The sequence below is a fragment of the Ailuropoda melanoleuca genome, chromosome 7, assembly GCF_002007445.2.
Source record: "Ailuropoda melanoleuca isolate Jingjing chromosome 7, ASM200744v2, whole genome shotgun sequence".
Lineage (NCBI taxonomy): Eukaryota > Metazoa > Chordata > Mammalia > Carnivora > Ursidae > Ailuropoda > Ailuropoda melanoleuca.
This window is the reverse complement of record NC_048224.1, coordinates 141,090,882-141,116,067: the sequence shown is the minus strand read 5'-3', so window position 1 is coordinate 141,116,067 and position 25,186 is coordinate 141,090,882. Positions and strand designations below refer to the sequence as shown.

The 25,186-nt window shown below is 59.8% G+C and overlaps 2 protein-coding genes across 4 annotated transcripts in view; one reads left to right on the top strand and one right to left on the bottom strand.

Moving 5' to 3' along the window:
- Positions 1 to 9,108, top strand: part of GAS6 (growth arrest specific 6) — a 35,534-nt gene extending 26,426 nt beyond the window's left edge. The window contains exons 10-14 of the mRNA XM_002925960.4: positions 714 to 878; positions 1,947 to 2,115; positions 5,311 to 5,483; positions 7,406 to 7,634; positions 8,650 to 9,108. Of these exons, the coding sequence (XP_002926006.1) occupies positions 714 to 878; positions 1,947 to 2,115; positions 5,311 to 5,483; positions 7,406 to 7,634; positions 8,650 to 8,804 (891 nt within the window). The 3' untranslated portion in view covers positions 8,805 to 9,108. The remainder of the gene's footprint in view (positions 1 to 713; positions 879 to 1,946; positions 2,116 to 5,310; positions 5,484 to 7,405; positions 7,635 to 8,649) is intronic.
- TMEM255B (transmembrane protein 255B) overlaps positions 4,004 to 25,186 on the bottom strand; it is a 61,251-nt gene continuing 40,068 nt past the window's right edge. The window contains exons 6-9 of one of the 3 annotated variants that reach the window (XM_034665535.1): positions 24,015 to 24,174; positions 21,248 to 21,391; positions 5,261 to 5,344; positions 4,004 to 4,586 (exon numbers count right to left, since the gene is read on the bottom strand). In XM_034665535.1, the coding sequence (XP_034521426.1) occupies positions 4,348 to 4,586; positions 5,261 to 5,344; positions 21,248 to 21,391; positions 24,015 to 24,174 (627 nt within the window). In that variant the 3' untranslated portion in view covers positions 4,004 to 4,347. Of the gene's footprint in view, positions 5,345 to 8,397; positions 8,491 to 21,247; positions 21,392 to 24,014; positions 24,186 to 25,186 lie in introns of all 3 variants that reach the window. The other 2 variants (XM_034665537.1, XM_034665536.1) reach the window with 2 other exon arrangements.

Genomic DNA, 25,186 nt, shown 5'->3' with positions numbered 1-25,186 from the left:
ACATGACCTGTGGTCGGCACAGATGCCCCACCCGAGCATGAACCGGCCGCCCAGGGTGAGGTCAGCTCAGAGGCAGCCCCTCCATCCTCCCTCTCCCCACCTCCTCCTTCTCCTACGGCCCCAACACAGACACCGTGTCCTCTTGACCACACTTTGACCCGAGCACCTCCACGTTCTCCACGTTAACCAAAGAGGAAACTGATAGACTTCTGGAGGGTTGAGAGGACACACAGAGCATAGACACGTGGGTTTTTTAATTCTCCTGCATGGAAAGGAGGAAAGAGTGCAAACTTCTGGAGTGAAGCCACAGGCCCACGCAGCATCCGGTCTGTGCCAGGCACCAAATTACCTGCTGGGATTCAGAAACGTGCCCTCCTCCTGCCTTCCATGGGGCACCCCAGCGCGTAGGGGAAGTGCAGCACGAAAGCGGAGGGGAGGCAGTGATGTCAGGTGGAATTCCTGCCCCTGGAAGCAGCTCCCGGCGGGGCTTAGAGAAGCCCCAGGACGGGGCCAGAGAAGTGGCCCCGTGGGGCTTCACTTGGAGGAGGAGGGGCGAAGGAGAAGCCAGTGCTGGGGGCCCATCAGGGCCTGGGGGGGTGCACCAGCTCAGGGGGAGAGTGAGGTGTGCGGGTGATGAACGCTGTTCCCTGAGGTCGGGGGTGATGGGGTCCTTCTGGAAGGCCACTCCCCCTCACAGCACTGGTCTTCTCCAGATCTCTGTGGAGGAGCTGGATCGGAATCTGGTCATCAAGGTGAACAAGGACGCCGTTATGAAGATCGCGGTGGCTGGGGATCTGTTTCAGTTGGACAAAGGGTTGTACCATCTGAACCTTACCGTGGGAGGCATTCCCTTCAAGGAGAAAGACCTGGTCCAGCCTGTGAGTACCGTCGCTAGCCGCGGCCTCGGAGCCCAGGCTCCCACGGAGGACAGGCGTGGCCTTGAGCTGCCACGTTTAGCGCTCGCCGTGCTTAGGCCGCGGCTTCCCAGACGCACCATGGCTCCCTGTGACACTCGCTTGAGTTTTCATCTGAAGCGAGAGTAAAAATGACTATTTTGCGGTGGAGTAAAGCACAATGAAATTATTCTTTAACAAAAGGAACGGTGAACTTTTTTGGACAATTCCCTAGATCCTTTGGGTTGTTAACCCTGCTGGGATTTCCACAGGGAGAAAGCCTGACAGGGAGGTCAGTACTAGTGGTCCCTCGAAGCCCTGCCTGGCCTCGGCCCCACCCCCGCCCAGATCCCTGTCACCCAGCATATGGATGGCAGGGGCCAGAGTCCTCCACCCTGTGAGGGTGATTCCCACACAAATGGGAGAAACGGGCCACAGGCACGTTGAGGGTCATCTGGTGGGAGGTGTGGGCCCGGTCCTCCCTGCAGGGGTGGAGGAGGACGTCTTGCACATGACCTGGGGTGTCAGACCCCATTGCAGGGGCCCCATGACTGCTGTTTACACCTCCTCGTTTTACAGATCCAGGCAGCGGAGACCCGGTTTGCTCCAAACCACGTAGCAAGGGCATGGCGTGCTGGAATTAAGCTACCCAGCCCCCAGACTCACGTTTCTGGAGATACTGGGCACCACCGTGCACCCTCATCCACACCCTCGTCCACAGCCAAAGTGGACGGTCAGCACTCTGCTCTGAGTGGGCAAACCCAATGCAGTCAGAAAAGGGGGGTGTCCATACAGGCTGCACGACATCCCTACCTTGCTTGGGACGAGGACCCACGCGAGTGCTGGGTATCCCGCGAGGACTCGTTCTGTCCAGCAAGGAGCTCGTCTCCACAGTAGGACTTGTGTATTTTGCATATTTCCACGTGCCTGAGCCACGCATCTCGTCCCTCTGACGGGGGTGGCAGCAGCCACGTGGCCTCCATCATGGTGTCTGGGAGCCCTTAACGTGGCTTCGTCGTCCCAGGAAGCCACTGGGATTTCCTGTCCTTCCAGATAAACCCCCGTCTGGACGGCTGTATGAGGAGCTGGAACTGGCTGAACGGTGAAGACACCACCATCCAAGAGACGGTGAAAGCAAACCCCAAGATGCAGTGCTTCTCTGTGACGGAGAAGGGGTCCTTCTACCCCGGCAGCGGGTTTGCCTTCTACAGCCTGGATTACAGTAAGTCTCGGCTCCGGCGTGGGCACGGCCGTGGTCGTGCTTCCACGCAGTGCGCCGCGCAAACAGACACAGCAGGAAACAGCTTCCTCGGACAGCGGTGTCCGGGATAAGCTGATGACCCCGCAGCCCTGGGACCACCGCTCGGGGCTGCTCCCAGTCAGGGTTTCCAGGGAGCCAGCGAGGAAGAAATGGCAGACGGGAACAGACGTCCTCCCCGCTTGCTGGGACAGCTGGGGTGGGTAGGCAGGTGGAACGTGAAGGATCTGAGGGGTGCCTGCCGACGTCCTCGGACAAGATGGGCTTAGGTTTGTCCGAGCTGGCGGAGCAGCTGTCGAGAACGTGCTTGACATTGCAGTCACCAAAGCCTTGTGAGCAGTGGACAGGGGGGCAGCGTCCAGAGACGGCAGGTGATGGCCTCACGGACTCCAGTGAGCTCCGGTGTTGCAGGGAGAGAAGAACGGGAGGCCGACGGCCGTCCAGGAGGAGCAGGCATGATGCCAGCCCTGCAGTGCTGTCAGGAAGCCGGGGCTCTCAGCAGAGCTGGGTCTGGCCAAGCCGGCGTTGAGGGCCGTGCGGGAGAAAGGACAAACCTGCAGGAACGGACCTTCTTGAAATTCCCATGACGTCCACACACAGCAGACAGGAGGTGGGGCAGGCGGTTGAGGGCCCCCGGCCCTGAGCCCACGCCCAGCAAACGTCTGGCTACGCAGCTGTTGGCGAGAAGAGTTGCGAGGGCAGGGGGCTGGCCGAGGCCCTCCCACCTCTGGAACGCAGGGCCCGTCCTTTCTTAACACGAAACACAAGTCTCTTTTATTATCAAATTCACTTTACGGTAAAAACTAATAATGCTAACAGCTCATAAAGGAGCAGTCACTTAAACATAAACTTCACGTGGCATGAATTCGTGTTCCAAATCGCCAGGCTGTGGGAGCGCGGCTCTTGGAAGCCGGCGTGAACAGCACGCGTCCGCGGTGATGGCTGAGCAGTTCTGTGGTTTGACTCTGGGCTCAAGGGGTTCTCCCTACTCTCTCCCGTAGTTAGGGTTAAAATTAACCCTGTCTCCTGAGCACTCACGAGCTGGAGCCCTTAATTGTCACTCTGCCTGAAGAGCCAGGAGAGCCGTGTACCTGGCCCAGGAAGATGCCCAGGCACACGGCGGTGCGGGGTCTCTGGCGGGTTCACCAGCCCAGGTGCCTGCCACGCAGCCCACGTCCAGAGCCTGTCTGTCTGGTGGCTCTTGAGGGGCCTCCCTGCCCCCCGCCTCTGGCCGACACCCTGGTGCAGGTAGGCTCCCATCTCTGGCTCTGCCCTGCCTCTCTCCACGTGGTGCTTGCAGCCCCTCTCTTCCCAAATGGCGAGCTGCTGATGTTAAATTAAGCACCCACACTCCCTCTCCTTGGGCTCATCGGCCAAGAGGGCAGAGGCCACAACACCCCCTGCCACAGCCCCCACTGCACGCATCCCCTCCAGCACCTGTGGACCCCCAGCTCGGAGGACATGGGGTCTGCTCCTCCTTCCTTCCTGAGACGGCTGTCCTCTCAAGACCTGGGATCACCACCCCCCCTTTCTGTCTTTGCTTTGATTGTCAAAATTACTGTGCCATTTAAGGTATTTCTGAGAGAAGAGCCGCCCAGTACAATACAGGTGTTGTTCCTTTAGTCTTCATGGTTATACAGGAAAACCTAGAACATCCTCACCATGTTTAACATAAAATCTCGTCCTGTAAAACACGTGTGACCTCTTCTCAAAGCATCATCCACACTTCCTGTCCTGGAACACAGGCCTGGGCAGGATTCGCCGTGGCCATGGCCCTTTACTGTGCACACCACGGTCTGCGTACGTGTCTGTGGGCTGGCTTTGGTCAGTCCTATGACAGCAAAGGCCAAAGGGTATTCAGAACTCCGTGCATTTTTAATAAACCTCCAACGATACCATTTTATAACTCAGAAGAGCCTCCTTGGGGTGTCACAGAGTCTGCACCCAGCAGCAGTTGGAGGTGGGAGACCCCACTCCCCACTGAGAGCCCCCCCCAGCACAACCTAGGCCCCGGCACCTTGAAGCACTTCCGACCACACCATGCACCTGGTCCCATCACGGGAAAACTCAGTGCCAGGAACACTCCACTCCTCTGTCGGAAATAAAGGCAAACCTCGGCCACAGAGAAGATTGCTGGTTTCTTTGGTTTTGTTTTTGGTTTTTTGGCTGCTTTTTCCAGTTCTACGTGCATTCGATTCAGCGGACAATCATCAGGAACGGACTGTAGCAGACCCCACTCAGGGTTGGGGGACCCACAGATGATTCAGGGTGCTTGCAGTCCGGTGGAAAGTGCCAGGAACCCAGGTCATGGTTCATCTCGGCGCCGACCCACCTGCAGCAAGGGTGTCTGAGCTCCAACGGATGCAGCCCTGCTCCGGCACCACCGGCCCCAACGGGCTCCTTCGTCAGGATGTTGATGGTCTCTGAGGCCCAAGCTGTGGGGCAGAGGGAGTCTTTGAGCGTTGCTGTCAGCAGACGATTCAAGTGTATGGAGGAAATGTGCTTGTATTTGCCCCAGAGAACCACGATCCAGCCCTTTCTACTGAAATGTGTTTTCTGGAACTCTCCGCGCGAGATCCGTAGGGACATTCTACACGTCTCCCTCGGATGCTCCCGCGTCATATCGCATTACGTCACATATGTATACATAAGGTGCCTAAATGAGGAGCTGCTCCATTGAGGCGGTAGAATGGCAGCAATGCTGCGCCCGCGGCGTGAAGCCGTGAGGTCTGAGAATGGCGCTCGTGCAGTTTGCCTTCTAAGGTCTTCCAAGCACGTCCAACATTGTCGAGCCGCCCGAAGGGCGCAGGTGAGACGCAGTGGGGTCGAGGGCCGGGCGCGCCAGTGTGTCCTGTGGGAGATTAAGGGGGGATGCCAGGGACGGGCACTGCGGCCCACGGGGCACACCTGCCTTTGCTCCCACAGGCCTGTGTGGCCCGGTGGCTGCACCAGGGGCACCAGGTGGGGCAGGCGCTGGGACAGCCAGCAGGGACAGGGGGCCCACGTGTCCCCTAGTGTCAGCTCCCTGGGGACAGGCTCTAGCGCTCAGGCCTGGTTCTCCCGGGGCCTCTGCAGCCAGGCAGGGCCGAGGGCTGCCACCCCCACTCACCGCGGCCTGCCCTGCCTGGATCGCCTTCTGATGTGCCGCCCTCACCGCAGCTCGGACATCCCCGGACGTCGGCACGGAAGCAACCTGGCAGATAGAGGTCGTGGCTCGGATCCGCCCCGCCACAGACACGGGGGTGCTGCTCGCGCTGGTGGGCGGTGACCACGTGGTGGCCCTCTCCGTGGCCCTGGTTGACTACCATTCCACCAAGAAGCTCAAAAAGCAGGTACCACTCGCCGCTGCCCCGGGCCTCCCCTCCTGGGCGGGTCCCCAGATTCTGCCTCGGGAAGCTCTGTCCCAGCATCGCACGGCCCTCACGAGTCCAGCGGCCACAGGGCTGAGGACACTGTGGACCTGAGGTCACCTGACAGCCTGGGGGCAGAGCTGTGTGGGCGTGGCCTGGGAGCAGTTACACGGTCGGCGACTTCCCTCCAGACAGTAGCGGTTTGGAACAACGGGCGTCAGTCGCTCACGTCTGTTGTCAGACCGCTTCACTAACAAATTCAGATTTCCAGTTTTTCCTGCACACTCGATGTGCAGGCCTGGCCTGAACCCCGGGGTGATGCAGGCCAAGCCCTGAGTGCAGCTACCCCGTGTCCAGCCGGCCCTTCACACGCAACCAGGTCAACCACTGCTGTGTGGGAACAGCCAAGGGGCAGAGGAAGGAGCTTCCATCCGCTCGCTTCTGTCCAGAGCGGGTGGACCTGGCTGACCGGGAGGGTGCTTGCGCATGGAACCAGCCTGCCCCGCCGGCCCGTCCAGCGCTAGGCAGCCCAGACGGGGCAGCAGCAGGGCCGCAGCAGACCCCCCGCCACCAAGCACCGGTCCACACACTGTCTGGACCTGCCCCACCTGCAGACAAAGAGCTGGAAACCCCACAGGGCGCTGCCGGCCCTCCCAGGGCACAGAGGGTGGACGACGCTGGGCCGGCTGCCTGCTATGTCTGCGCCTGCCCTCGGGCTGTGTGTCTGTCCTGTGCTATCAGGCTGTGTGTCTGTCCTGTGCTGTTGGGCTGTGTGTCCGTCCTGTGCCATCGGGCTGTGTGTCCGTCCCCTGCTGTGTGTCCGTCCCCTGCCATCAGACTGTGTGTCTGTCCCCTGCCATCAGACTGTATGTCTGTCCTGTGCCGTCGGGCTGTGTGTCTGTCCCCTGCTGTGTGTCCGTCCCCTGCCATCAGACTGTGTGTCTGTCCTGTGCCGTTGGGCTGTGTGTCTGTCCCCTGCCATCAGACTGTATGTCTGTCCTGTGCTGTCGGGCTGTGTGTCTGTCCCGTGCTGTTGGGCTGTGTGTCCATCCCCTGCCATCAGACTGTGTGTCTATCCTGTGCTGTCAGGCTGTGTATCTGTCCCCTGCTGTGTGTCTGTCCCATGCTGTCGGGCTGTGTGTCTGTCCCCTGCCATCAGACTGTATGTCTGTCCTCTGCTGTCGGGCTGTGTGTCTCTCCCTGTGCTGTCGGGCTGTATGTCTGTCCTGTGCTGTCGGGCTGTGTGTCTGTCCCGTGCTGTTGGGCTGTGTGTCCATCCCCTGCCATCAGACTGTGTGTCTATCCCTGTGCTGTCAGGCTGTGTATCTGTGCCCTGCTGTGTGTCTGTCCCATGCTGTCGGGCTGTGTGTCTGTCCCCTGCTGTCGGGCTGTGTGTCTCTCCCTGTGCTGTTGGGCTGTATGTCTGTCCCTGTGCTGTCAGGCTGTATGTCTGTCCCCTTCTGTCGGGCTGTGTGTCTGTCTCCTGCTGCGTGTCCATCCCCTGCTGTCAGACTGTTTCTGGCCCACGTTATGAGAGGTGAGTTCTGCTTGGTACGAACACCCAGTGCACATGACCCAGCACGGTCTCCTGGGGTATTTGCCTTTCTGCTCCAGCACCTCTGGCCCCTCCATTGTGGCTTACGTGGCATTTTCATGTTGAAGAAGTGGCCATGTCCTGTGTTCTGGATTACGGACACTCAGGCAGCACATGCACGTAGACGGCTGGGGAGTATGGTGCCCCCAATGCCTGGCCTGGGATGGTGCTGCTGTCCCCGTTTGTCCTCTGTCCACCTCCCACACGTGGAAACTGAGTCCCACACCAGTGCGCACAGAACGCAGAACCCGGCTGCAGGAGACCCCGCCCCCACGGAGGCCCTCGGGCTCAGGCATGCGTCTCCCCGCAGCTGGTCATCCTGGCTGTGGAGGGTGTCACCTTGGCCCTGATGGAGATCAAGGTCTGTGATGGCCAGGAGCACCGAGTGGCCGTTTCCGTGCAGAAGGATGAAGCCACCCTGGAGGTCGACGGCACCAAGGGCCAGAGAGAAGTGAATGCGGCGGGGCTGCAGGAGCGCCTGGCTGTGCTTGCGAGGCACCTGCAAGGCTCTGTGCTCACCTTCGTGGGCGGGCTGCCAGGTAGGGCTCCTGCGGTTGCGCCCTCGGGGTGGGGGCACCCGCGGTTCTGACCACCCCCAACGTGCTCGCTCCAGACTGAGCCTGGGCGTGGCTGTATAGGATGAACTTGTATTTTAGCGGAAGAGACAATGCGGGGGCGTTTCTTGGCTGCCTTCATGCTGCCTTAGTGTCTGTTGGTGCCAAATGAGCAGTTCAGGGGTTGAGGCTGTGGCCACGCTTCCTGGGGACGAGCAGTGGCCGAGCCTGCTGTCCCTGCGTCCTCCAAGAGCACCCGCCCTAGCGTGCATCAGACAGAGGCTCTGGCTGAGCCCGTGGGGAAGGCGTAGCAGCCAGGCCCACGCTGGAGTCCAGGTGCCCTGGTCCCGAGGACAGAGTCACCTCCAGCCGCCGTGCTGCCCAGGAAGGGGCGACATACAGCTACCTCCAGAGACTGGGGACCCATGTCTGAACAGGTGGAGGGCGCTTGCCCATGGCTGTGAGCGATGGGGGCAAAGTGGTAGAGAGGGGGTCAAGGGCAGCCGCTGACGTAAGCCCCGCGGCCCCCACGGCCCCCACGGCCCCCACGGCTCCCACGGCTCAGGGCAGGTCTCCACTTGCCGCACAGGCCAGGATTCCCGTCTTGGCTAGCAGACACAAGCTCCATTCGGTGTCAACAAACAAACCTTTGAAGACGAGGGGCTGGGAGGGTGGGAGCCCTGCTGCGTGAGTGACTCATTTGGGCCAAGAAGGAGGTCAGGTTGATTTAACTGACTCGACTACCTGCCTGAGCTTCCTGGGGGCCGGGCAGGTGTTCAGTGCTGGCCTGCAGGCACACGGCTGAGCTGCTGCTGTTCCGGGCAGAAAGGAATCTGTGTCCCTGAGGAGAAAGGCCAGGGCCAGAGAGAGAGGGATGGAGAGGGCCCTCGGGTGCCCGGGAGCCCTGTGCTGGGGGACGTGGAGGATGGGGAGCCCTGTCTCCGGACGGACAGGGTGGCTCGCCTACTAAGATGGTGTTTGTTCTTTCCCCACCGCCCAGATGTGCCTGTGACCTCAGCGCCAGTCACGGCCTTCTACCGCGGCTGTATGACACTGGAGGTCAACCAGAAGGCCCTGGACCTGGACGAGGCCGCCTACAAGCACAGTGACATCACGTCCCACTCCTGCCCCCCGGTCGAGCAGGCCACCCCCTAGGCCAGCATGAAGAGCGCCAGTCACCCCCAGCTGCCCGCGAGAGCAGCTCTGGACGCTGGGCCCCCCGCAGGCTGAGTTTCCTCCGAGACTGTTCCTTGCCTTGTAACATATGTGTATATAGTTGAGGGACTGATGTTAGCCCCCCAAAGCCCCAGCCGTGAGCCCCAGCGCGTCCAGCACGCCCAGCGCATGGAGGCCAGTGGCTGGCACATGCCAGAGCAGACCCAGGAAAATAATTCTCTGTTATTTTTATTACCAAATGCTTCTTTCTGGCTTAAAAATATGGAAAAATAAAATATTTACAGAACCCTTTTAACTGTGCTGTGGGCTCTGCTCCTTGCTCGCGGTGCCCAGCAGCTGGTGCTGGCTGCATGGGGCCCTGAGCGCTAGCCTCAGCTCCAGGCACCCTCCCCTGCACCCCTACCTAGCTCCTGGCTCTGGGAGTCGCTGCCCTGCTCTTTGTGCTGTGGACACGACTCAGGCAGAGGCAGGGGGCCTGGTCACCCCTCCTGGCACAAGGCAGGTGGGCACCGGCTCCTTTCTCCCAGACAAACCCATTCACCTCGCAGGCCCCAGTTTCTCTGTATGAAAAGGAAATCCCTGTTCTCTCTCTTCTGGGAGGCACTTCCGGCTGGAGCCCCTGGAATGGGCACACGCAGGTCCACCTGCTGCTCTGAGACAGGGTGGGGCAGACCCTCAGCCCTCTGACTGCAGGAAGACCACCCTATGAAAACGCACAGAGGTCACAGAGGCCTGGGCAGGGGTGGGGGGAGACCAGTGTCGAGGTTGGAGCTACAGCCGGGCACGTCCGTCTGCCTGATGCGACAGTCACAGGAGGGCGGGCGGCCACCATTGCGGCAGGCGTCCATGCCCAACGCGGCAGAGAAGTTTCGGGGACCCACTGGGGGTTGTGCTCAATGAGCGGCTCCTCCGAGACGGAGATTCTTGTTTTTTAGATACCAAACCCCAGAGAATGTTCTGAGGCTGTGGGGCAGGTCTGGGTGTGTTTCCTCTCAGATGTTGCTCCATGGGTGGTGGCCAAGTGTCCCATAGTGCTGCCATTTCCCAGTACAGAGTGATCTCTGAAAGCTGCCTTGCAAGCACGGAGCCGTCTGGGTTTCGGTGCCTTGGGGCCCTCCAGACAGCGGAACTTGAGTCTAGAAGTCACAACCTGACCCAGAGGTGAGCCGGAAGGACAGAAGCCTGAGGAGCGCACCCAGAGCTAAGGAACGCGCATACAAGAATCAAAGCGAGCCCTGCCACGTGGAGGAGGAGAGACTCCTTTCCAGATTTCTAGAAAGCAGGGTATGGCTTCGAGGACTGCACAAGGGGCCCTGCCTGGCTGGATCAGCAAGTGGAACGGCCCGGAATGTGCCCTGGTGGGAGTAGGTGAGCAACCGTCCTCAGCCATGGCTGGCCCGCCCTTCAGGGGGTCTCCAGGATTCTGGAGGGGCTGGCCATCTCAGACACCTACCGGGAGGGACCCCTCCCCAGGCCTGCTCACCTTGGAGACGACAGCAGGAGGCAGCAGATGCAGCGGCAAGGACACAGGAGGGCCCACAGGCCCTGGCAGACCTGGCCACTGAGGCCGACCAGGGGTCCCCGACACATTCACTGTGTCCTCGGCTCTCCAGGGCCTGCCCACGGCCACCTGTGCGTCTGGACACCACCACCGCCGGCCTGGCTGTGTCCTTTCTATCGTTTCCCTAAACGTTTGGCGGCGTCTTGCGGAAGTTCTGTTGACTCGGGACTTGAGAAACTAGTCTAAGGGGGTCTTCAGGTGGTTTTCCACACCGGTGCGTGAGAAACAAGGGACACCCACAGCCCTGTGGGCTTCCCCACTCTCACTCTGCAGCCAGGGCCGATGTGTGTGCCTGCTTGTACCCTGGGGACCCCAAACCCAGGCCCCCTCTGCTGGCTCTGGGGTGGGCAGGCAGCTGGGTTGGAGCTGCAGGACACAGTCTCAGGTCTCCATGGGAGAGTGCAAGCTTGGTTCCTGGGGGCTCTGGTGTTGACCAGGAGGACCACGGCCTGCACGCCATCTGCCCAAGAAGCAGGAAGCCTCACCCCAACCCAGACAGCCTCCAGCAGCAGCTGACTACAGGTGCAAGAAGTGTGGGACGCGAATTCTGCCTGTGGCCTCCAGGACAGCCCCATGCTGCCCAGCAGCTACCCTCATGAGACTTCGGGAGCCCAGTGCAGCGTTAGGGCCTGATCCGTTTCTCAGCTTGTCACTGCACCATTCCCCGTCTGCTTTCCCTCACTGTGGAGGCAGCTCTGGAATGTTCCTGTGGAATGTTCCCCTGGCCAGCCCCCATCTCTCGAGGCCAGGACGGCCGGAGCTGAGAGCACACACACTGAGCTCCAGGACCCCGTAGGCACACACAACAGAGGTCATGGCTCAGGGGCCCTCTGACCACCATGGGTTCGTCTTCCGTCCAGGGAAGCTAGGCACAAATGTGTTTCCTGCTGCGGTTTCCTCAGACTTCCACTGGGCGCCAGGGGTCATTCTAACGACTGCCAAGAAAAAGCTCATGGCCTGTAAAGAGCTGAATACCGCAGTCCGTTCCCCAGTGGAGCCAGGCAGGAAGGCACCCTCACCACTGGCCAACCAGGCAGGGCTGGCTGCAGAGGGGTCTGTGACAGATGAAGCTCCATCCTGTCTGACTGTGCGCCACAGAGATGGGGCTGAGGTGATTCTGACTGTGCGCCCTGGAGATGAGTTTGGGTGATTCTGGCTGTGCACCATGGAGCTGGGGCTGGAGAGATTCTGGCTGTGCGCCCTGGAGATGAGTTTGTGATTCTGGCTGTGCACCACGGAGCTGGGGCTGGATGATTCTGACCGTGCGCCCTGGAGATGAGTTCGGGTGATTCTGGCTGTGCGCCACGGAGCTGGGGCTGGATGATTCTGACCGTGCGCCCTGGAGATGAGTTCGGGTGATTCTGGCTGTGCACCATGGAGATGGGGCTGGAGAGATTCTGGCTGTGCGCCCTGGAGATGAGTTTGGGTGATTCTGGCTGTGCACCACGGAGCTGGGGCTGGATGATTCTGACTGTGCGCCCTGGAGATGAGTTCGGGTGATTCTGGCTGTGCGCCACGGAGCTGGGGCTGGATGATTCTGACTGTGCGCCCTGGAGATGAGTTCGGGTGATTCTGGCTGTGCACCATGGAGATGGGGCTGGAGAGATTCTGGCTGTGCGCCCTGGAGATGAGTTTGGGTGATTCTGGCTGTGCACCATGGAGCTGGGGCTGGATGATTCTGACTGTGCGCCCTGGAGATGAGTTCGGGTGATTCTGGCTGTGCACTGTGTCGGAGGAGCTGGGGAGCCTGACCCTGCCTCATGGAGGAGGACAGTAGCCATTTGATTTTGCGCTAAGGAGGTGGAGTAGGGAATAGAACACGCTGTAGGGAAGACCAGCAGTAACCGTGTTTGTCTTTAGGGTACTATTGATAGAGAACGTGTGTTTTATGAAAAAGGCTCTTCTGGGTCATTTAGTAGCATCCCTGCCGTCTAGGAACTCGGGCCAGCAGTATCCTTACCCCAATCCCCACAGCACTCATGACAATCAAAAATGTCTCCAGACGTTGCCAGATGTCCCCCAGATGCAAAATCATCGCTGTTGAATGCCACTGCGTTACAGGTAAAGGAAATTTGGCCTTACCTCACCTGACACAGGTAGAGTATTTATTTAAATCTGAAAGTCATCTACAAAGCACCCAGATCATGTGGAACCACAGCCTGTGGGCCCCGTGGACCCACCCCCTTCTGTTAGTGAAGCACACTGGCACACAGCCACACCCATTAATGTCCTGTTGTCCACACCCGGACTGCTCTACAACGTCAGAGTTAAGTAGTTGCTACACACTTACTGGCCCTCTAAATGAATTATATTTACTATCTGGCCCTTCACACACCGGCATTGCTGACCCTTGTGACGGAGGAGAGTTACCATGACCTAAGGTAGAGAACTATTTCTTAAATAAAACACAAAATGCTCTGATGATGAAGGAAAAGATTTAAAAATTGAGTGACATTAAAATCTAGAACTTCAAGAACAGAGTTAGAAGACAGACAATATCTGACTTCAAGACCCACTGCAAAGCTACACGGTCAACACAGACCGGTATCACCAAAAGAAGAGACAGATCAGTGGGGCAAAGAGCCCAGAAACAGGCCCACATAAATGCAGCCACTGGTCTTTGATAAAGGAGCAAAGGCAACACAATGGAGCTAAGATCATCTCTTTGACAAAGGGTGCTGGAGCAACTGGACATCCAGATGCGGACCTCACGCCTTCACAGGTAACCCAGAACGGATCATGGGGATGAGGTGGTAGACACTGTACCAAAGAGAGATGGACAAGCTGGACCTCAGCAGGGTGAAAACTCCTGCTCTGCAAAAGACAGTGTCAGAAGAAGGAGAAGACAAGCCATAGGCAAGGAGAAAGTATCTGCAAAGGACACATCTGTCAAGGCACTGGTACCCAAAATATACAAAGAGCTCTTCAAACTCAACAACAAGAAAACAAGCAGCCCAAATAAAAATGGGTGAAAGACCTGAACAGACACATCACCAAAGCAGCTGCACAGCTGGCCAATAAGCATGTGACAGTGGTCCTCGCATCGTCATCAGGGAACCGCAGATGAGCAGGACAGCGGGACGTGGCTGCCGGCGATCCTCATCTCCCACGTGCCCAGCGCTGGCGAGCAGAGCAGCAGTAGTGCTCACGCACGGCCGGTGGGCGTGCAGAACCATGCGGCTGCCCGGAGGCCGGTCTGGTGGTTTCTCACAAAGCCAAGCACACTCTTACCATCCGATCCAGCAATCACGCTCCCTGGTATCAACCGAAAGGAGAGGAAAACACGTCCGCACAAAATCCTGCACTGGGGCAGAGGTGGGAGGGCGGGCCTCTCGTCCTGGCCGGTCTCACCTTCTCTTCTGTCAGTAGCACCACCTTATTTATACCTTTGCTTTAAACATTCTTTCTACATGTGTATTAAATTTCATAATTAAATCACTTTAGGGCACGAGAAAAGGAAATACATACATTTATAACTGTTGCCACCTGGGAAGCCACTAGTTGAGTAAGGGCCTTGCCTCCTGGACTTTCTCTTCTTCCTGTAGGTCAGACAACATGTGCCCTAAAGTTCATGGGGCATCTCCGCTCAGCAAGGGGTCATTCTTCATGGTGGTGGTGATGGTCTTGTTCTTGTTAACTGGACACGTGCTATACTCCTGGTTCTCCTTTACACACATGGTATCATAGTATTCTGCCCCCTTTTCATTGACAGCCAAGTCACACACCACAATATTCACTCTTAAACAACGGACAGTTCAGGGGTTTTGTACATTAACAAGGCTGAGCAAGCATCACCACCATCTGTTTCTAGAACATTGCCTTCCCACCGACAGGGAGTCCTGTCCCCTTAGCAGCCTCCAGCCCAGGTCTGCCGAGTGCCAACCACACTCAGTGATTGAGACAGAGGTGTGGTAGCTGAGCCAAGGGAGGGATGAGGGAGAGCCCCCACGAGACCCACTCAGCGTGGTGCCCATCAGAGCTGCCAGCCAGGCCCTCAAAGCGTCTACACTCAGGCACAGACTGGCCAGCATCTGTCACTGTGAAGGCAAAGGCTTTGACAGAGATTTTTTCCCTCAGGGAATAGTACCCAGAACACACTGCAGGCCCGGCATGGGCAGGCGCCATGTGCCGGGGTGGTGGAGCTGCCCTGGGGACCGGGGGGTCAGGTGTGGTCACACGCAGCATGCAGGGTGTGGGGGGCTGTCCTGGGGACTGGGGGGTCAGGTGTGGTCACACGCAGCATGCAGGGTGTGGGGGGCTGTCCTGGGGACTGGGGGGTCAGGTGTGGTCACATGCAGAGTGTAGGGAGCTGCCCTGGGGACTGGGGGGTCAGGTGTGGTCACATGCAGAGTGTAGGGAGCTGCCCTGGGGACTGGGGGGAGGGTGCCTGGAGCCACCACCAGGCTGGGAGTTGAATTGTTCACATTCTTTGTGGCTGGGGCAAGGGATAAAGACATTCTTGTGGGCAAGAGCAAAAGTGTTGGCCTGGGAGTTTAATATTTTTTATCAGCTCTTGGGCTCCCAGGAAAGATAGAAGTGGGTTTGGGTGATGTGGTGTGAACAGTCTTGGGAAACATAGATGCTACTGCGTGGCTCTGACCCCGGTTGAGTGTGGAGGTCAAGAGCTGTCCTTGTGCTTTGGCGCCCGGCTGCCGTCCGGGGTTGGTGGCGCAGTTTGTCGGCACAGGCCGCCAGGCAGCTCAGCGGCTCTCGGGCAGGACGGGCCTCGATGAGGCAGGGGCCCCAGGCCCAGGAGGCAGGACCTGGCTCTCTGCAGGCCTGCAGTGCTTGGGACGCACCCAGGAGGCCGTGGAGCCGGCCCTTCTTCCCTCTCCAGGCCCCCACAGGACAGTGAGCTCACAAAACGGATCCAAGCCCTTGGATTGCCAAATCCAGCTGCCTCGGCCAAACTGTGCTGGTTCCTAAGCTCCGGGCAGAGGAGTGATTGCTGGGGGACTCAGTGCACGGCCTGGGGTCCAGCCCTCGGTGCCCAGGCAGCCGTCTTCACGCTCCCTGACCCCAGCCCTGCACAAAAAGGAGGGATTTCCTCTGAAGGACAACACGTGTTGTTGTTTCCCATGTGCAAACCCACAGGGTGGGCACCGCCCGCGTCTGCAAAGAGGAAGTCGTGCGCAGGCCAGGGCTTGGCCGGGAGTGACCTGGTCAGGGCTCCAGAGTCCAAGTTTAACTCCATCCCACTCCTAGTGACTGAACGCAGCTCGAGCGACCGGAGACCAGGCTTTGCGTCCTTGTCTGTGACAAACAGCCTTCCTAAGGTCAGTTAGCGGGGCCGCTCAGCTGACCCACCGCCTGCCCTATGTCCCAGTACAGCCTCCTCCTGCAAACTGTGTTCAGCTCTTCGGAGAAGCTCTCCATGTGCTCAGAGAGCAGCGTGGTGTCGGCACCGCGCTGAGAATATGGCTGTTGGACCTTCCTTGGCACCAGCAGGGGGAGCAGGAGACCGCGTCTCCTTACCGGGTCTTTTTTTTTTTTTTTCCTCCCTCCCCTCTTCTGCCCTCCCCTCCCCTCTTCCCTCCTCCCCACTTCCCCTCTTCTCTTCCCCTCCCGGCCCCACCTCTCCTTATCTCTTTTCCAGAGTGATCCAGGACAGTAAGTTAGGACTCTGGCCTGTCACTCAACCAGGATTTGGTCATCGCCCAGGTGGGTGCCCACCTGCTGCCCCAGGTGTGTCTCGGTCAATGGCCGTTGGTCTGCAGGAGGCAGAGCTGCACCCCAGGCTCTGGCTGAAGGGACTCAGAAGCCACCCGCCCCTGTGGTCACTTGGAGCAGAGAGATTGGGTCTTAGAGGTGTCTGCTCTGCAGGCAAGGGGGGCCTCATATGGGGCTCCCTGCACAGCTGACTGGACAGCCTCTAGAACAATCCATGGAAGACCGCAGCTGGTAGCCCAGACACCTTGAACGGGAAGCACGTAGCCTCAGGGAGCAAGTCTTTTTGCAGGTGTGACGGCAGATTTGGAAAAGAAACACACACAGACCTCAGTGAATACACACGCCCTACAGGCAGCATTTGATATTTGAGCCAAAGTGTCTTTTCATCCCTGGCAAGTGCATGCAGAGGGAGCACAGCACAGAGCGCAGGAGCCCCTGCGCTTCCCCGGGACACACATATAAGTGCGTCCAATACAACACATCCCCTTAAAACATGACGCACGCAGGGCCAGATTCCCTCTGCAAAGTAGTAACAACGAGCTCATTAGGGAGACGGAAAGAAAGCAAATTTTGTCCAGTACTTGATGACAGAATACCAGCGCAGGGAGGCTGGGAATTTGGGATCTGTCTGGGGTCTGGCTTACACTCTGGGAGGCTGAGCCGAGGTGCTGCCAGGGGCCTCGGTCTCCTGGGGCTCTGTCCCCACCACTGGTCTTGGCCTCTGCCGGCAGATGTGCCCAGGAGGGGAAAGTGGGCGCGAATTCAGGAACATTTCCCTGATGTCTCTAGGAGGTTGGCCACAGAAGCAGGGTTTATAGAGGCTGCTTTGTTTTTTAACAAACCAAAACTAAATTAATTTTCAATCTACCCCCATGTGTCACGGAGAGTAGGGGGAGACTTCTCCCCCGGGGGGAAGTGGGCTGGAGCACAGGGAGGTGGGGCGTGGGGAGGCTGTGCATCCTCGGAGAGAGGGGGGTCCCCAGGAGTTGAGGCTGGGAAGCGGCCGCAGTACTGTGAGGGAACAGAAAGGTGTCCTCAATCCGCGGAAGGGCCAGCCCCACACGCAGTCCACATGGAGCACGACAGCATGCCAAGCACCACCAGCAGCCCAGAAAGAGCCCTCCTGGGGCCCGGGCTCCCTCCACACCCAGGGCCACCCGCCTGACCCAGGCTTCTTGATCAGAGTCCACCACCAGGGAGGCCGGAGGGAGGGCCCCATATGGGCCGCGGGGGCCCGCTCTGCACACGCCCTGCACCTGCAGCCACCTGCAGAGCCACCAGCCCCGGAATTCGTGGCTTCCCAGCCGTGCCCTTGCTGTGGATGAGTCTCGCACCAAGGTGCAAGCATGTCCAAAGACGAGGCTGCCCGAGCGTCTGCGGGTGCTCTGGGTTCCCCCAGCACTTCGTATCTTCAGGGAAAACGAAGCCATCAACATTTTCGGTATAGCTCGGTGGTTAATTTTATGTGTCCACTTGGCCAGGCCTTGGTGCCCAGATGCTCAAACACTAGGCTGGATGTTGCTATGAAGGTGTTTTCTAGATGTCATTGACATAAAAATCAGCCCAACCATTTGAAGGCCTTAAGAGGAGAAGACTGCGTTCCCCGGGAAGAGGGACACTGCCTCCGTACTGACCGACCCTGCAAGACCCATTCTTTCCTGGTCTGCAGCCTATGTCTGTCCTACCTGGAGGTTCTGGGCTCTGTCTGTCTGTCTGTCTCTGTGGGGCATATCTGTGTCATCTGTACGCGCACACCTGTCCTAGGAGTTCTACTCCCCTGGGGAGCCCTGGCTAACACACAGAGACTCGAGTAAAAGTGATTCTGAGAAAAAAAGTGTTGCACATATTTTAAGTCAATAGAATTTCCAGTTTTTCTCCACCTGCCAACAAACCTCTTAAATTTTTCCCCGTAAATTCTAATGGTTAAAAACGCCTACTTAAAAGCAATATTTAAATAAATAAGATAAACAGTTCCCTCTATGAAACACACAGGGTGTTTAAGAGCTCTGATGTCTTGGTGGTGCTGTGGTCCCTTTGCTCTCCACCTGCCAGGTGTCCAGGGCCCGTGAGAGGCCAGCGCCTCTGTCCTCTGTGGCTCCTCCTGGACCCTTCCCCACCGAGGAGGCCAGGGGCCCCAGGGCCTTAGCATTCTGAAAGATGAATTTCCTCACAAGCCATAGCTGAACCCAAGAGTATGGCCAGAGTCATCAGCATGGGCTTCAGAATCCAATGGCTGGGGCTCTACCCACCTCTGTTGCTCCCTTCTGACCATGGGGGACAAACCAAACTTCTAGAGAACATTCTCTCTGGTCTGCTGGGCTCCCAGTCTTTACCATGAATGTGTCCACTAGCTCTCTACTGGAAATAAGCAGCTGAGAGGCCATGGAGTAAACCACCACAGACCACAGACTAAACCACCGCAGACCACAGAGTAAACCACCATGGACCGCGGAGTAAACCACCATGAACCACAGACTAAACCACCACAGACCGTGGACTAAACCACCATAGACCACGGACTAAACCACCACAGACCATGGAGTAAACCGCCACAGACCACGGACTAAACCACCACAGACCATGGACTAAACCACCACAGACCACGGAGTAAACCACTACAGACCACGGACTAAACCACCATAGACACAGACTAAAACCACCACAGACCACGGAGTAAACCACCACAGACCACGGACTAAACCACCACAGACCACGGACTAAACCACCACAGACCATGGACTAAACCACCACAGACCATGGACTAAACCACCATGGACCACGGACTAAACCACCACAGACCACGGACTAAACCACCACAGACCATGGAGTAAACCACCACAAACCATGGACTAAACCACCATAGACCAAGGACTAAACCACCACAGACCACAAAGAAAACCGCTGTGAATCATGAGGAAAACCTGTGGCGGGCAGGGCCTCACTGGGACAGCTCTGCTCACACAGGGGCCCCATCAGAAAAGCAGACAGACACTCTTGGTTCTGGAACGCAGCGAAACCCTGCCTCCCCTTTGTTCGCACACATCATGACACCGAGCCTCCTGCCAGGTGACCCCTAGGAGCAGGGAAGGTGGGTCCCCTTTAAGGTCTGCCTTTCGGTGAACGGCTCAACACGGCCCCCACCTGCTATCCACTCCCTGTTATGCAGGGGGTACTTTGCTGCAAATGACAGCACTTGGAACACTCCCTTTCCCTCTCTGTTGGTCATGGAAACGGAGCATCGGTTCCCCTTCTCTCCCCAGGAGACACATGGAGCCCCCCAGTCAGTCATCTCCTCGAAATCTGATTGTTGGTGTGTTCCTACCCGTGCTGGTGATAGAGGCCGACAAGGCAAGGGGAGGAAAGCCCAGGCCTCCCCCAGGGGCCAAAGAGGGAGCATCTGTGCTTGGACGAGCCAGAGGCCCCGACGGTGGCTGAGGATGGAAGGGGGTGGACCCATTCGCCAGCACCACAGCGGAGGCAGGAAGGCCTCTGCCACGGCCCATGCTCCTACAAGGAGACGCATCATGACCTGCAAGGTCAGGACACCCGCCCAGGGCCCTGAGCTCAGGACCCAGAGCAGAAGGGCCCCCAGTAGCTGCCCGCTTCCGAGGACGAGTCAGGGCTGGCCCTTGGGGCGCGCCCAGGGCCTCACAGCCAACCCTGTGGGGGGCATCAGACCGGAGCCAGAGCCCTGACAGGGTTGGGGGCCCAGCGCTTGGTGGCATGCCTCCCCCCACCCTGGAGTGGATGAGTGACAACCTGGCCGGTCCAGCCTGTGCTCGGGTCTGAGTTTCTGCACTGGGGTTTGTCCCCAAAGGTGGCCCAGCAGCCGTGGATCCAGTCTCCCTAAGGCTGTGGGTCTCACACTCTGGGCTCGGCAAACTGAAGGGATGCAGAGCAGAGCCCTCAGGACACAGACCACGGTCAAGGAACGTGGCCCTCACTGTGGTGGGCACTGGAGGGGAAGCCCGGGGGCAGCTGTGGGTGACGCTCCAGGGAAGATGAGGCCACTGAGTGTGGCTGCCGGCGTGACGGGGGATGTACCTGCCCTCCGGGGTGAACGCTACGGGGCTTGCGGGCAAACACTCTCATTTCCTGACCCTTGGGATCATTCCACCCACGTCACAGAGGCAGAGAGGACACTCTCGAGCCAGGACTCACCCCTTGGGGACAGGGTGCTTGACGGGGCCTCACACCGCGGACCCATGGGACCGGGACCTGCTGATGGCTACTGGCCGACACTTCCTGGGAAGGGGGAGGCGTCCCGCGCCACAGCCTCGCAGAGACTTTGGGTAGACTTCTGTGTTGGGTCCCCTCCTGGAAATCGAGGCCCCACCCACACCCAGGATGCTCAGCCACTAGCCTCAGCTTCAAGGTGAGTGGAGACAGCACCCGACCAGGAGGCTCAAGTCCTGCCAGCTGTCCTCCCTCGGCCGACCGCAGGCCACAGCCATCCTTGAAGGCACACTGCGCCCGGTGTCCTGGGCTCCGGAGAGCCTCCTGCACCTGTTCCCAGCCGCTCGTGCCGCTGGACTGGGGAGGCCTCTCTGGACCTCACGGACACCCCAGGGCAGCCAGCCGGGCTGGCGTGTGGGCTCCGCCAGGCCACAGATGGAGCTGTGCGAGACAGAGAAGCCAAACCCAGGACTGGAGGGCAAACAAGGCACGTGCCGCTTCAGGAACGAGGTCTCAGCCCCATCAAACAGCCCCCTTCCCAAGAGAGTCCCCAGGCCCGCGTGTCCTACTGGGTTTGCCCTATGAGGTGGCCGCTTCTGTGGGTAAAGGTGTGGCTAGAGGGCAAGTTCCGACGGTTACCCCTGAAGAACGGCTCACAGGCCCCAGGCGGCAGGCCAGGACTCTAAGCGAACTTCCACGGGGCCCAGACCTGGGCCAGAAAAGGCTCAAGGTCTGGACGACCCCAAAGGCCGGGTCACCAAAGCCACACAGAGCAAAGGAGGCCTGAAACGTGGAGGGGTCTGGAGTTGCCTGCCGTGGTTCCCTCCCACTGTCCCCCAGCCCCTTGCCACGCTGGTCTGCTACCCTGTAACTGAACAGGGGGAGGGGAGGCCGTGGGCCCCCCTCTTCCCTCCACCTGAGCCCCCATTCGTGTCCCGTCTGACCAGGGCTGTCCTGGGCGACCACTGCCCATGACGGGACCACAGTGGCTTGCCCCGGGTGATGCTGGGCCTACCTGGAGAGGCAGAGGGTAGGACGAGCAGGCGGGGAGGGTCGCAGGTGCCGGGCAGAAGCCCGCGTAGGCCAGGATCTGCTGGGCGGGGTTGTAGAGGATCCGGGGTGGAGCGGACGGGTCGTAGGCCAGCTGGGACAGGGGGACCTGCCGCGAGAATGGACATGCATCAGCCGGCCACCCTGGGCTTCACGTTGAAGGCCTGCAGAGCCCTGTCCTCCCGCCACCCCCCTCTGATGCCTGCAAGGGGGAGGTAACTCTCTTGGGCCAGAACTAAACCCCTCAAAGCACGGCTTATTTTTGCTTTTTATTTTTCTATTTGTCTCAGGGACCTGCCAACATGCCAGGCTAGGCCAGGCTCTCTTTGGTGTTGTATTTGAAAAAGCAAGGAAACCGCTGGTTCCGGGGCACCTGGTGGTGCAGTTGGCTAAGCGTCTGACTCTGGATGTGGGCTTAGGTCATGATCTCCGGGTCATGAGATCAAGCCCCACGTCAGGCTCCATGCTCAGAGGGGGGTCTGCTTGAGATTCTCTCTCCCTCTGCCCCTCCCCAAGTGCACGCGCTTCCCCGCTCCAATAAAATAAATTTAAAAATCTTTTAAAACCCACCCCTGGTTCCTCTCCTCCAGGGCCGTCTGTCCTGGGGTGTCTCTCAGCCTGCCTGTGGCAGCAGGAGGGGCTCACTCCCCATGGGTGCTGCCCCAGAGAGCACAGCACAGGGCTGGGCCACCTGTGTTGCAGGGATTTCTGGAGAAGTGCAAATAGCACTGAATCACCCAACGCCTACAGGCCCTGCTCGTGAGCTCAACGGGGGACTCCGACTCTCCAAAGAAAACAGGACGTGGGCCAGCCACCTGTCGCCCCACGAGGGGGCCGCGGGATGGAGCCCTCCCCAGAGGGAGACTTGGGGGTCCCAGACCAGAGATACATCCCTCCCCACGAGGACAGACCTGGATCCCCGACACCATGCGGCAGGCCCCGCTGCATCAGGGAGGGGCCTTGGTAGCAGAGAGGGGGTCTCTGAAAACTCGTGGCTGCCCACTGAAGTAAGTGGAGGCAGGTGTTGAGCAGTGGGGGTGGGAGGGGACCAGCAGAGGGGTGGCAGTGGAGAAAGCAGAGAGCACACCCATGTCTCCCCGCATGGTTTGGCCTCGGAGGGAGGAGTTTGCGAACCCACTGTCACCTCCTGGCCCCGCCCTGCCCCGGGCGGCCTCAGCACACTCCGACAGGCAGCTCAGGGCGCCGGAAGAAAGAACGGGAAACTGGGGGCGAGACCCACAGCTTGACTGCCCCTTCATGACCACACGTGCCGAGCACCTACTATGCGCTGGCTATCCTGGGGGACTAGAGCCACGCCCACGGAGGGGCGCGCAGAGCATCTCGGGACTTGAGACCTGGTTTGTGGGGGGGCCATCCCGGCTGGAGGAAACAGCTGCATCCCGCGGCCTGGGGGCTGGGGCCAAGCAGGGCTGGTGGCGGGGTGTTGTGGGCTGGAGAGGGGCTGCCGGACCTGACTCTGTGTTTGTGTCATTTCAGGGTTTGGAGGGATGAGCGGGGCTGGCAGTCTCCCATGAGGGAGCAAAACGAGTCGGCCTGGGCGGCCCCGCTCTGCTGGGGACACTGGGAGTCCAGCGTGGCTCAGGCCTCTCTCCTCGCACCTGCCCACCTGGCCCTGACTTGGCCGGGGCCCAGCCGCGTGCATGAGGACTCGCGGCCCACATTTCTCAAGGTACCTTCCTCACCCAGCCTGGGTTAACCGTGCTGCCATGTTCCCGAGGCCACCCCGTCCCCAGAGAGCCTCCTGCAGCCCCGAGGCCTCACACTCTGCCTCCTGGCGCCCTCCGCGGGCAGGCATCTGGCGGCAGCCCTGGGGGCCTAACGAAGTGCCTTCGTTCCTCAACATAGTCTTCAGGTTATAAAATCAGTTGAACTATCTACTCGGTCGCTGTAAAAGTTTAAGGAATCGCTTTCCTTCTCTCTTAGAATACCCCAGAGCTTTGGGTTTGAGAAAGACAGCCCCCCAGAGTGGCGCTTTGACACGGCTCTGTGGCCTCTCCTGACCGGGGGCCCTTCTGGGATGTCGCTCCGTTCCCAATAGAACGCTCCAACAATTTTGTGGGGGACTCGGCTCCTAAAAATGGCCAGTGACCAGCGCCTCCAGAGCCCTCGGGAAGTGCCAGCTGTGGACGCTAGTTTGGGGTGGCCTGTGGGGACCGGTGTGCTCACACTCGCCTGTCCCAACTTAACCGGGTGCCGCGCTGTCTGGAGTCTGCAGCCGGCTTCAGAAGGGTGGTGCAGGCCGTGCGGGAAATCTAGCTTGGAACAAGTGGGTCTCAGGGAGAAAACGGGACAAGGGCAAGCGGCTCCCTGTGCAGGGGGAAGCGGCGAGGGCGCTGCCCGGGGAGGCTGGAGGGTGGGGACGGGCCCGGGGACTGGGACTGCCGCAGCGCCCAGCCCTAAGGCTCCCGTTCACCCGTTGGCACGTTGGGATCACCCCTAAAGTGGGCACACGCGGACCCAAGCCCTGGATCTGAGACAGGAGGCTTGGGGGTCCCTGCGCAGGGGGGCGGGGGGTGGGGGGCGGCCGCGACTCAGGAGCCGCTTCTGCGACGGCGGCGGAGGCCGGCCCTGGTGCGAACGCCCTGCTGGCAGTCCTCGCGAGGCTGTTTCCCCATTTGTGGGTGAGGATGAGGAGGCCCACTCTGCCCACCTCGGCGGACGGGGGCCCCGAGCCCCGGCTGTCGGGAGGGCCAGCACCCAGGGCCGCTCACCATGTCCTTGAAGGCCCCCAGGACGGCGGCCGTGAAGATGCCCAGGAGCACACCCAGCACGTTGAGCGCTGCCGAGGCCCAGAGCAGCCGGTAGAGGTGAAGCACGTCCTGACAGCCGCGCACGCCCACGAACTCGTAGTAGGTGGGGGGGTGTTCCGTGCTGCCCAAGGACAAGCAAGTGTCACCCACGCCAGCAAGGGGGTGACAGGGCAGGGCACAGCGTGCCGGTGCTCAAGCCAGCGCTCCGAATCGGGCAAGCTATGGCGTCTGCAGTGAAGGTCCCGCAGGCCCTGTTGGGAGGGGGCACCCTGGGGCCATGGTGGCAAGGCTGTCCCCCACGGCATCTGGAAATCCCTCCGGGGAAAGAGCCCAGGCCTCTGAGCAGAAAGAACCACCCGAGCCCGCCCCCCAAACCCAGGCCCAGGCAGAAGGGTGATGACTGGGTCCCCTCAGAGCAAGTAGGACTCATGAGCATGGAAGGGTGAGCCCCCGCGGTGTCCGTCCTGCCCTCCCAACACGGGCCTGCGGGGCTCCGTGCACAGGTGCCGGGGCCGGGGGCCTGCATCCGCGACCCACGCACGTGCTGCTTCTCCCGTTTGGGCTTGGAAATGGGATGGAACCCTCGTTTAGGGGAAGGGGGTTGCTGCTAAAAGCCCTGGGGTTTTCAACAATTCAGGGGAGGGGTCCCCAAGAAGCAATTGCTAAAGTCCCTGCTGGTTTTAACGTCGGCATGCCCGCTATTCACACGAAGCCGGTGCCCAGGGCCTGTCCAGGGAGGCCCCCACAGCGCTGTGAGCTTGCTGGCCACCTGGGCACGTTCTCCCAGCCCGTGTCAGAGAAGCGTGCCCTCCGCTGTCCACAGAGGACAGGAAGGGAAGGCTTCTAGAGCCAGCCGTGCGCCATGTTCTCACCGGCCGGCCAGGCCCAGGGAAGGGAGCCCCAGCTGCAGCCGCCCCAGCCAGGCCCCAGCTAACCCGGGAGAGATCCCTGGGAAACTCGGGACACACATCCAGAGACTCAGGCTCCCACAGAGCCACGGCCGGGGGTGGGAGGCCATGCCCTCCCCCATCCCACACCACCTCACTGAGCCTCAGTTTCTCGTCTGTGACTGGCGTCAGCTCCCCTTCCTCACAGAGGAGATGGCGGGGTGTGGGGCCAGGGCCGGGGCCGGG